Source organism: Clavispora lusitaniae (genome assembly GCF_014636115.1).
Source record: "Clavispora lusitaniae strain FDAARGOS_655 chromosome Unknown tig00000038_pilon, whole genome shotgun sequence".
Lineage (NCBI taxonomy): Eukaryota > Fungi > Ascomycota > Pichiomycetes > Serinales > Metschnikowiaceae > Clavispora > Clavispora lusitaniae.
The window spans coordinates 195941-207150 of record NW_027093976.1 but is presented as its reverse complement, the minus strand read 5'-3'; the positions used below and the strand labels follow the sequence as shown (position 1 = coordinate 207150).

General features: G+C 44.6%; 5 protein-coding genes across 5 annotated transcripts; 4 read left to right on the top strand and 1 right to left on the bottom strand. All coding sequences in view use genetic code 12, as the record gives it.

Annotated features, from left to right (window-relative positions):
* Positions 1–357: 357 nt before the first annotated feature.
* Positions 358–888, bottom strand: FOB63_001221 (uncharacterized protein; the record flags this gene model as incomplete). Its single annotated transcript, XM_002618704.1, has 1 exon — positions 358–888. One exon carries the CDS (start codon positions 886–888, stop codon positions 358–360), a length of 531 nt encoding a protein of 176 aa, XP_002618750.1.
* Positions 889–1184: 296 nt separating this feature from the next.
* TRP99 (Trp99p) lies at positions 1185–1992 on the top strand (the record flags this gene model as incomplete). Its single annotated transcript, XM_002618705.2, has 2 exons — positions 1185–1207; positions 1299–1992. 2 exons carry the CDS (start codon positions 1185–1187, stop codon positions 1990–1992), a joined length of 717 nt encoding a protein of 238 aa, XP_002618751.2.
* Positions 1993–2168: 176 nt separating this feature from the next.
* FOB63_001219 (uncharacterized protein) lies at positions 2169–2687 on the top strand (the record flags this gene model as incomplete). Its single annotated transcript, XM_002618706.1, has 1 exon — positions 2169–2687. The coding sequence occupies one exon, from the start codon at positions 2169–2171 to the stop codon at positions 2685–2687; it is 519 nt and encodes a 172-aa protein (XP_002618752.1).
* A 143-nt stretch (positions 2688–2830) lies between these two features.
* Positions 2831–5020, top strand: FOB63_001218 (uncharacterized protein; the record flags this gene model as incomplete). Its single annotated transcript, XM_002618707.1, has 1 exon — positions 2831–5020. One exon carries the CDS (start codon positions 2831–2833, stop codon positions 5018–5020), a length of 2190 nt encoding a protein of 729 aa, XP_002618753.1.
* An 886-nt stretch (positions 5021–5906) lies between these two features.
* Positions 5907–10688, top strand: FOB63_001217 (DNA-binding protein; the record flags this gene model as incomplete). The annotated part of the gene is made up of 1 exon (XM_002618708.2): positions 5907–10688. The coding sequence occupies one exon, from the start codon at positions 5907–5909 to the stop codon at positions 10686–10688; it is 4782 nt and encodes a 1593-aa protein (XP_002618754.2).
* Between the last annotated feature and the right edge of the window lie 522 nt (positions 10689–11210).

The following is an 11210-nucleotide window of genomic DNA, read 5'->3' as shown; positions in this document are numbered from 1 at the left end:
ACTTTATCGGAAAGTAGGGCCTGGATTTCGAGCCAAAAAGTCATTGACATGCCAAACTGAGAGCGTCCATATAACAGCTCAATTTCAGCAACATAGACAAAGATGTAAACTCCAATTGTATTCCAAAGTAATGAAGTATAGAAGCCTTTGCATACCTGAGACGATAGGCATACGCTGTATCGAACAGCAGAACTGCTTCCGGAATTTTGTCAATGCTAGTCGAATGGAAAGATTTTCAACAGGAACAACAATCAACGTCACTAAGATCATGCGGTATTAGATAAAGATTTCACGAATTCAGAATGAGAGCAAAACGTGATTTCTTCTATTCGATACAAAATTAATTCATCAAGCACTTCACTGCTTCATTTCATTATCCAAGCAGAAGCTCATCAACTTGAACAACTTCTGGCGATCTTCTTCGTTGAAAATCCACAAGCCGTAAATCTCGCCCAAGAGGTTCTTGACCATGATCAAATTGTCGGCAATCTCAACCCCCATTTCCAGAATCCCATTGCCGTTGAGCCCGTGGGGAAAATAATGCTTTGTGATTTTGTTGGGCAACAAACCGAGCGAGAAAAACTCTGGGTTCAGACGGTTGAGAAGAAGCAATCCGTAACAGAAAAGCTTCTGTAGGTCGGAATAATTGAATGGGCCCGGAGTTGTGGGGCTCACAAAGTCTCTTAGATAGAGCGTCAAGGCGCCCTGGAAATCTGTCTTGATCCATTCTTGGCTCGAGTCGTCGTACTTATAAAGCACACAATGAGAGGTGGTGTATAGGAGCTGTTTCACCGCCGGGTCATATCGCGAGATGACATTGAAGTTGAGTGTGTTTTTATAAAGCCCAAGTGCCTCTTGCGGCGATATGTTTTGTTGTTCGGAAACCATGACGTTGGAAGAAGATGTGGAAGAAATAAGTGAGGTCAAGACAGAAGTTACCCTGTATGCAGTATACGATTATTCAGTATGAAATAATTTTGGCTTATGTCAGCAATTGGGACATCTTTAGATTTGCAAATGTCTCACTTTGATTCGGCTTGCTGTTTGGGATGAGGGGTTGGTTCTGAAAGTTGCGGGCGAAATCGGAACTGTATGCTCCACTACCAAAATGCCAGATTGACAGATAGGTGAATTCGCATTTGTTCCGTTTTCACGCGCAATTTCCAGTGTCGAGATCTTGCGCAATGATTGCGGACCTTGCTCAAACGTCGAAAAAGGCAAAAGAAATGACATCACCCACCGAGCAAGGAAGTCACTAGACCATGTACAATGGTCTGTTTCTAGCATAAGTTTGCAAGGAAAAGCTTCGACGGCGAGCCACACAAAATTGTCATCCTGCACACAGACCCTCCATGGTATCAGTCTACTTCCCCTAAGAATCCGATTGCCCCAGTCGCAACTTTTTTTCCCTTCCATCCCATAACTTTTTGCCCAACAATGTTCGCTTTGACCTCAATTGCCAAGCGCCAGTCCGTTCGTGCGTTTTCCGCCTCCGCCTCCAGATGGGTAGCGGTGGGAGACAAGATTCCATCCGCCACTTTATTTGAAGGCTCCCCAGGAAACGACGTGAACTTGGCGGATGAAACTGCAAGCGGGAAATCCATCATTATCGGAGTCCCAGGAGCCTTTTCGCCTGCCTGCCTGGCTTCGCATATTCCCGGATACTTCAAGAAGTTGAGAGAGTTCAACGAAAAGGGATACAAGTCGTTCTACATTGTTGCTGTCAACGACGCTTTTGTCACCAAGGCATGGGGCGAGGCGCTTTTTGCCCATCTTGTCGGCACCAACCAGGTCCGCTTCTTGGCCGACCCCAAGGGCGAGTTTTCCAAAGACTTGGATGTGCTTTTTGACGCTTCCAAGTTTTTCGGCAACGAGAGATCTAAGCGTTACGCTTTGATTGTGGAAGACGGTGTTGTGAAGAAGACTTTCATCGAGCCAGACAACACCTCTGTTGATGTTTCCTCCGCCGATGCTGTACTCAAGGAGGCATAATGTGGGTTGAACTCAAGAAGGAATTGACACTGCAACTTCTTTTTATTGACGATTGATGCCAGCCTTTTTCTAATGTGTATGACAAGCAAAACTTTAATCGGTATATTGTAGGCTACAACGGGGCCGCGCACGTGACCAACACCTCTATACCACTGTCACACTTCTTTTCACATACCATGCTTCGGCTTATCAGGGCCCTGTCCACATACACAAAGGCAGAAATAGAAGGCGCTCGAAAATGGCTTCTGTCCTTTGACCATGCCAAAGTACCTCGGTCTATTTTTGAAATCTCATTTAGTCGGTCTTCAGGGCCTGGAGGACAGAAAGTGAACAAAACTTCATCTAAAGCCACCGTCTCTCTTGAGCCGCATCAATGGTTGCAGCCACAGTTCTGTTACTGGATTCCCAAGCCCATACTCTCGCAGATTGCCACGAAAAAGTTGCGATACCAGACGAAAGCCGGAGGTCTCTTGATCCAAAGCGACTCCAGCCGGAACAGAGAAACAAACACTGACGAGTGTTTCCGTAAACTAGTTCAGGCGATCAAGGAAACGGCACACTTTGAAGCTGAGGTGAGCGAGGAAGACAAAAGGAAATGGGCTGAAATCGCCGAAGAACAGAAGGAGAAACGGCTCTACCATAAGAAGAAGCAGAGCGACAAGAAGAAGCTACGGCAAAAGAAGTTTGATGTTTAGCTTTACGAAACTCCAAATAGCGCTCCTCTACTTCTTCTTGCATGCTTTCGTAGAAACCTAATCACATACAAAAACATGCGCACGTGACCCCGATGTTCCAGTCTTGATGTTTGTAGTAGCTCACTTTTGATCTTACACCGCTAATGGCATTTTCTGGGCCCATTGATACTGTGGCCGAAACCATTACGGCTCTCGTGGAGGAATGGCCTCAAGGAAACTGGATTTCCACACCAGTTCCATTTTCCGATTTTGAAGCCGCCAATCCAGATCTTTCTCCAGCAGCGGCTGTATCTGTTGATTATCACATTGAACTCTCAAAAGATGCCGATAGCGACAAGAAAAAGTCCGTGGAAGACTTTGAGGCGTCCGTCCAAAGCCAATCTCGGATATTTGTGCTAGTCACGGCCCTCACAAAGAGCGCAGACTCTGTATTCAACATGCTTCAAGAAAAGGAAAAGAACGCAGAGCCAACGGAAGCAGTTCTAGATCGTTTGGCACTTATTCTTGACCTTGCAATGTGGATGACCCAAGAGCATATTCGTGTCACTGACTTTCATCTGCTACTCCAGACGGTGGTTGATTCTCTATCGAAGTTTTCCACCGATACGGTTTCCGTTTTCTGGACGTATATGGAGAGCCGGGAATCTGCTTTTCTTGCCCATGTATTTGACCGCAAAATAACACTGCATCGTGTCGCCATGTTGGCCATTTGCAATGGGCTTACAGACCAATACTATAAGCGACGTAAAACGGGAAAGTTGGATTCGTACGAAAAGGACACTTTCAACGATAACCTCCAGTCTCGTGTTCGCACATTTTTATCGTCGCTTCTTGCATTTGATGACCTGACCGGTTTGAACAAGTATTTCACCATAGCCAATCGTGCTAATAGAGAGCCTCATCTTGGTTCTGCTAAGTCGGGAGACGAAGAATTGCTCCAAGAAGTATTGCTGTTCTTTCGTCTTTTGAGGGACCCGTACTCACATCTCAAAAACCCCCGCATGCTTTCCAAGCTGGTGGACTCTATGATTCGACTTTCCAATTATCTCTTGGAAGAGGAGACAAAACACCACAGAAAGCATCCTTCTCCGGACATTTACGCTGTTCCAGCGCCTATTCTGGAAAACGAAAAACAGACGTTGGCCAAAAAGTACGAGTCTGCTGTATTTTTCCCTGAGCATTATTGGTTAGCTCCGTTTGAGCCCATTCAAAGAGGTGCACAGTTTGATGCAGTGAAAGAAGAAGACAAGAAAGTTGCTATTGCGCAGTTTGATTCTTCCAAGTTCCGCCAGCTTGTCCTTCTTCAAATATATATGGTGAGCTGTTTCTTCCTCGAGTTGCAGAACTCAAAAAAGCGAGCCACGCTCAAAAACATCAATGCTCCTGCTTCCACCAAACATATACAAGAAGCATCCACTCCAGAATCTCTTATTAAAAGCTTTCTACAGTTGAAGCGGGATATCCCTCGCCTGTGTCGTGCGTGGGACACACAGCTATCTTTCTTGTTCCAGCAATTGTCCCAGTCAGAAGAGAATTGGTGGGCTTGGCTTCTATATGGAAAAAAGTCGGACGGCACATCTTTGCTTTCTGAAAACGTTCTCACTGATGATGAAATCAGTACTACGCGTGAAAAGTTTGAGACTGTAGTTCCTTATAAAACGAAACGTTACTTCAACACCCATGTCACCCCTCAACTTTCAAGGAGAATGAAAGTCAAAACAGGACTTGGGCTTCTTCGCACGAAGGCAGAAGTGGACTACGAACTGGAAATTGAGAAGATCGATAAGGAGTTGCTTAGTGCCGATTTAGAATCAAAGCCGGAATTAATCGAGAAGCGAACGGTTTTGATTTGGAAAAAGTTGAAATATAACCGGAACAAGCAATGGTTGAGCTTCGGAGAAGTGAGCGCAGAACTAGTCGAAAATAACGATTTGACACGCTCTTTAGAAAAAGAAAAGTTGAAGGAGGAACAACAAAGGAAAAGTGATGTAAAGAAGGAAGATCTGCACGAAGAAAAGTTAGAAAAGGAGACAGATGAGGTGAAATCTGAGGCTAATGCAGAAATTGTATCTACGAACGATCTGAAATCCATAGAAAGTCCACCAAAACCTGAGCATGTGAAGAAAGATGAAGAAGGGGAAGAAGAAAAAGATGTTATCCGAACCAACGGAGCCGAAGTGGTAGGCACCAAACAGGAGTCATCAGACTTAGACAAGATGGAGGTTGATGGAAATTCCGAGCAAGAAGCAGCAGTTGCCTCACCTGAAAACGTGTCTCGTAAAAGAGCTCGGTCTCCTGAACCAGAAACAGAAGTGAAAAAGGCGAAGACATGATTTAATAAGAACGAATGAAATATTCAAAACGCTACCTTCAAGAAGAATCAAATGTACGGGACATTACCAAGGACTTGGCAGCACTTCTGACTACGATTTCAATGGTTACTGCTGTACATAGATTTCTGTCTTACGCTTCGCTAGTGTATTTTAAAAAATAGATACGAGAAGATAGAGAAAGAATTTTTTTTGAAGAATATTAGATTTGAAGCTGCTTGTTACAAAAGGCAAGCACGTTCTTTCTGGCCGCACAGAGATATCAACCTACCATTAGCTACACCAAAGCGAAATAGTACCACAAATAAAACTATAATAACTTCCTGGTGCTTGTAGTGTCATGGACAAGCATGCTGGGCTAATTACTATTCTATTGAAGGTGAAGAGACACATATGAGAAAGAAATGTTCAATTGCAAATTAAGCTGATGGCGAAGTCACATCATGTTGAATCAATGAACTCACATCTCATGAACTCACATCTCAAGAACTCACATCTCCTATTGAGTTCACAATGCTGTTAATTGATTCTAAGTCAGCTCCTTTCATATTAGCTTATAAGTTCACATAGCGACGAACATGAAATAGTCATATAATACTTTGGTCCATTCTCGCAGAATCCTCTACCATTTTTAGGCGAGTAGACACATTCCACAACGCATTTACAGATATAATTTCCAATAAACATGCCCATGCATACAAGTGCCATCACACACATATAAATATATATATACATATAAATATATATATATGTATTCTGATACGTTAAAAGGGTGTAGAAATCACCGCTTCATCAAATTAGCCGAAACGATCTCGGTCGGCATACCTTCGCGCCTGAAAATTGGGCGAACATCGCGGTCTGAAAACGCGCATCGCCCGCGTCTCTTCTCATGGCATCTCTAGTACAAAAGGCCATGCCGACCAGAAAACGCAAACTTACGGGCCCCAGGACGCGTCTGGCGCTAAAAATGAGCTCGAGTCGAGAAACTTCCCCGGTAATAGATTTGACCCAGGATGGGGAAAAGGACGACTGCGACACTGGGACCCACAAGAAAGATCATAGAAAGAGGAAAGGTGCTGGAGGAAAAGCCAATGAGAAAGCGAAAGGGAAGAAAGGAAGCCCGAGAAAGGATTTGGCGAATGAAAGCGATAAGGCAGGTCCAGCCAACGAAACTGCAAATGAAAGCGATAAGTCAAGTCCAGCCATAGAAACTACCGAAGAACTGAATGAGACGCGTGAACCAGTAACCCAAAAGACAAGTCGGGAGAGCGTGAAAGAGAACAGCAAAAGTCCTGAGAGGCAGCAGAGTCTAAGTGTAGATCACACTCAGAATAATGGCATAGACATCCCACAATATTCGCATACTACAGAGCATCCCCACTCTACCGAGAAGACTGATCTCAATTGCTCGAAACCGATCGATGCGGTTCTTGCAAGCATTCTGAAAGCCCAGAGTCCAAAGCATGTCCACAGCCCGAACAAAAACAACAGTTTCGAGGCAAACAACGATAAACACGACGGAAACCTCCTTGCTAACGGTGAAACTGAAAAAACAAATGCCAAACCTCATACCCATAGCGAGAAAACTCACCATAGCCATCACAGGAGCCACAAACCATACAGCCACGAGTTTTTGGATCTGTCGCCCATCAAGAGACCTCATGGCCTGCCCAAACTTCTACTTCTGCCAACCAAGCCTTTCCCAAAAAGACGGCCAGGTCTGCCCAAAAAACTGCCCACGCTGCCGCGCAAACGCGTCGCCTTTTCAGACAACATTGCCTCGGACGATTTTCCCGACCCATTTTCCGACAACTTCTCTGACGGCACGCCGCAGAAATCCATCTTGAAGCGGCCAGTGCAAGCACTTGTGCACTGTTTCTCGGCCGCGCGCAGTTCTCCGGGCGACCGCGCCTTTTGGCATGCGGGAACGATTGTTCTGCTCGCGCCGCGCCTGCCAGACTTGCCTGAACTAGTGGCCGGATGCGCGCAAGTGCTTGCAGATCCAGACTTTGACCGCAAATTCGAAGTCTATGCAACACTTAGTCACGTGTGCAAATCCAACGACGCAAGCACATTGACTGATCTTTTGGTGCGTCCTGCCAGCCGCATGGATATTCCAAACGACAACGACAAGTCAATGGCGGCCCATGTGGCCTATGGTGGTTCAGATTCATTGGCCTCGCGCATTGTTGACTTTGCGCGGCGCGACGTGCTTTCGGGCGAAGCGCGTCTTTTCCGCGCCCACAAAAACGACCCATTCCAGGCGCGCATTTTGGGCCAGGCGCTCAAAACTGTAGCGTTTTTTTTCGCCGTGCCCGCAGTCAATAATGCCCTTGCCTCGGAAAGCCTATCTTGGTTCTACGGCCATGCATGCGACATGCTAGCCCATCAGGCCATATCCAAGTCGTTGGTTTTGCCCTATTTGTGTCTACTCAAGGAGTGCCACTACTCTGCTCGAAAACGGCCCCAGATCTTTAGTGAGGACCTTCCTGACCGAATGTTATCAGCTTTGCTAGCAGTCCGTAGCTTCCCCAGCTCTCTGCTTGTCAACGAAAAGTTCTCCTGCTTGAAAACGCTCGTGCTTAATTTTTCCGAGCAAATGGCTGCAAGATTTGATGACTGGTTTGCCCCACTCTTGGCTGATTTGTGCAACCTGTCGGACCTGCTCCATGTTAAAATTGCAGGTTCTGGTATAACAACCCTTTTGGAGGCAGCTCGCACATACTTGGACACAGTCAAAGTCAGTCATAGTGTGCGGGCTTTTCTTGGTCGGCCCTTTGTGCCTACAGGCTCATTTGTGAGCGAATCTGCCAATGTTGTATCAGAAAAGAATTCTATCGACTATGTTTGTTCCAGTTTGAAGACCATGATCGACAGCGGTCATTATAAATTTGCCATGGACATATGGGTAGGTTTGTCTCTACTCATATCGCATGCCGGCTTGGCTTGGGAGCAGTGGGAGTATCTTCCTCAGTGGCTCCTGGTGCATCGCCATTGCTTCAATGTGGCATCAGTTCAGGCAAAAACCACAGCTTTGTCTTCATGGAAAGTTGTCATCTACAAAGTATGCTGTGTGGACCTACAAAATCCGCCATTTGCATCTCTTTCTGCACCGCTGTTGGCTTCTAGTCGCTCTCGACTTATTGACGAAATCAAGCCAAAACTGAAGCTTCTAATTCATCTTTTTGTTAACATTATTTCTGCCGAATATCGACCTGAGGTGACAGATGCGCTCCACCATTCTTTCTTGTCCATACTATACAATCTTCTTGGCCCGCTCTCGGCACCTCTGCTCAAAATGTTATCGGCATATTGGGAAAGAATCTTTGTACCAGTTTTTGCACACTTTTATTTCAACAAAGAATCTGCCAACCCTCAAATGCATCGCTTAGGTGCAATGGTTTTACTGAAATTGCTAAAACCTACAAATCCGGTGAATGAGAAGAATTTTGCCTGGACCCGTTGCTTGTCAAACGAAGCCATCTCTCTCTCGGAACTTAATTCCTTTTCTCCTCGCTGGGTTTATCTGCAATTCGAAAATATTATGCCCTTGTTGGCTACAATCTGCAAACTGGAGCATCTTGAAACAGAACAGAAATTAACGGCTATTAATGGTTTTCTCTCTTCCATAAAATACATCACCAAAAAGGAGATACAACCCTCCAATACAACGCTAGACTTGGTGGACAATTTACCTTACATACTTCAACCACTTTTTGAGTCCAGCGAACCAAGCTATGACGAAATTTTCAAGCTTATTGTCACATTGAATGATACGTTCGGTGCCCCTCACTTGGTTGCCGAAGCTAAAGATGGAAAAGGTACATACCAGGTTATTTTGAGCTTTTGTGCTCTGCATCTTACATCCCATCAAATGAATGCCATCATGAGCATGCTTCATGGCACAGTTGGTGAGCGGAAAAGTCTCCTTTTCCTCTCCAATCTCACGCAACTAAGTAAAAGTCTCGATTCTAGTGGAGAAATTCTCACGTTTGTTGAAGACTGTCTCAACAACAAAAAATATTCTCGCTTTTCACACCAAGACATGATATTGTTGAGCTCTATATTCGAAAGTTTGGACAAGAATTTTGCTACAGTCGCTAAGAAGCTCATTCAGCAGATTGTGTTACTAAAAGCTGAAGAGTTTGAGAAGATTGTCAACGAGCTTAGGATCAATCACTGGAACATTCTGATCTTCAAGTTTTTCATCATCTTGATGCATGATGCTCCTTTCGATTATCTCAAACGTGTTTGCGTCAAGTTAATAAGGCAAAGATTACAACTTGAAAACGAGTTTGAGGATCTTTTTGTTTTGCTTCTCGAGAACAGGTTTGACTTTGAAATTCACACTCTAAAAGATACTATCTGTGAAAGACTCGCTTCATTCAATAGTGAAGAAAAACAGAGTATTATCAATATGTGGCACAATTATTTGAGCAGTTTTTCTGGGGATATGAAAAAACTTGATGATCTTTTGACTACTTCGCACAATCTGGGATTGGACATCAAAAGTATCGTGAAGAACAGATGGGAGACTTTTCCTAACCTAAAGAAAGCCTGGCTCAAAACAAATGATGCGCTCTTTTCGAGCCACGAATCTGATACGAACGTCATATCTCCAGAGAAGCAAATCGAACAGTTAACCACACGGCAAGTTGAATTAGAATCCATTATCGCTTCGGACATGCTACACCATGCCACCACCAAGACTCCTAAATTGGTTTTGCCTTCACCAACAGTCGAAGAAGAAGAGCCTGTTAATATTTGTGACTCAGCAGATACATCAGATCAGACACATAACGCCACTTCGGTAGCTGCTGAGCTGGAAATGCCCTTCACTGAACAAAAAAAGACTTCTTCTGAAGAGGCGGCTTCGTCTGTTGACCAGGAAAAACGTTTTGTTGGTCAGGAAAAATCGTCTTCTGATGATGTACAACTCACATATGAGAGTAATTCACTCGAGCATGCAACAGAGTCTAATAATACAAAAGCATCAACAGATACTACTGCCTCTACACTGAAGTTAAAACGTCCCATCGAATCGGCTTCAACAAGCCGCAGAAGAAGTAAGAGGATACAGACACGTCGCGCAGGAGAAATTACGGAGCTCTCTTCGGACGCGTCGATTGTCATTGAAATCTCGTCGGATGCAAAACTGGATTCAAGCTCCGGGGCCGCTGTATCGAATTCGTTAGAAAAACCAAGGACCAGAAGCAACAGCCCCAAGGATACGAGCTTCTCCAATGGTCAAAGTGCTGACAGCGGCACAAAACAGGTGAGTGATTCTGATGAAAGTTCCAGATTGAAAGAGAAAGATTGCTCGAATGATGTGGAGGGACATATTGAAATCGCGTCAAGTGTCGATTACAATGACAGGAAGAACGGGACGTTCGAGTCGTCGCAGGAACCCAGTTTTCTGGAGCAATCCATGATAATCAACACTAGCAACGATGTTTTGAACACTAGCGCCGAAAGTATTAAAAGGCTTTCTGTTGTTGAAGAAATCCCTTCCATGGAGGCGGAGTCTGGATTGAAGAGATGTACACTTTATGATGTGAAGGATTGGATGAATAATGCGGACCTGGAGTTAGCCCAAATGTCGCCTGCTGATAAGTATGAGCTAGAAACGGAGATGATGCGATTCATTCTCCGTATGAGACAGGCTTCGTAACCTGCGATTGGTGTTTGGTAACGCTTTATCCGACCAACTTATCGAATAAACGGTCTTCACAGAACAAATATTTACTGGAAGATGATTTCGAGACGAGCGGATGGAGATGCAACACGTTTATCAGTACACCTCCTTTCTTGCTTCCGCAAGGAACATTTAAGCATCATGTGGGAACCTTATGCGTGTCGTACCACAATATGGCAAAGAGGCCAAGGTTTTTGTACAAACCATGTTCGAAACCTCCAAACTGCTAATTGAGCTAAAAACTCTAGGTTTTCTACAGATCTCGGAGAAACAACACTTGGTACTGAACAACCAGGCAAAGTTAGTTACATAAAACCTTTAGCCCTTATGAATGAACGAAAGAATAAGATATTTAAGCGGAACCAATCAAAGAGGTAAGAAACGTACGGTTCAGATTAAGAAGGGAAATGATCCAGACATCTCTTTTAGTGTAAGTGTAGTCCATCGAAAGGCGCTGATCCTACCAGAGTCAAATTCTTGGGGTCTGGTACTGCAGTT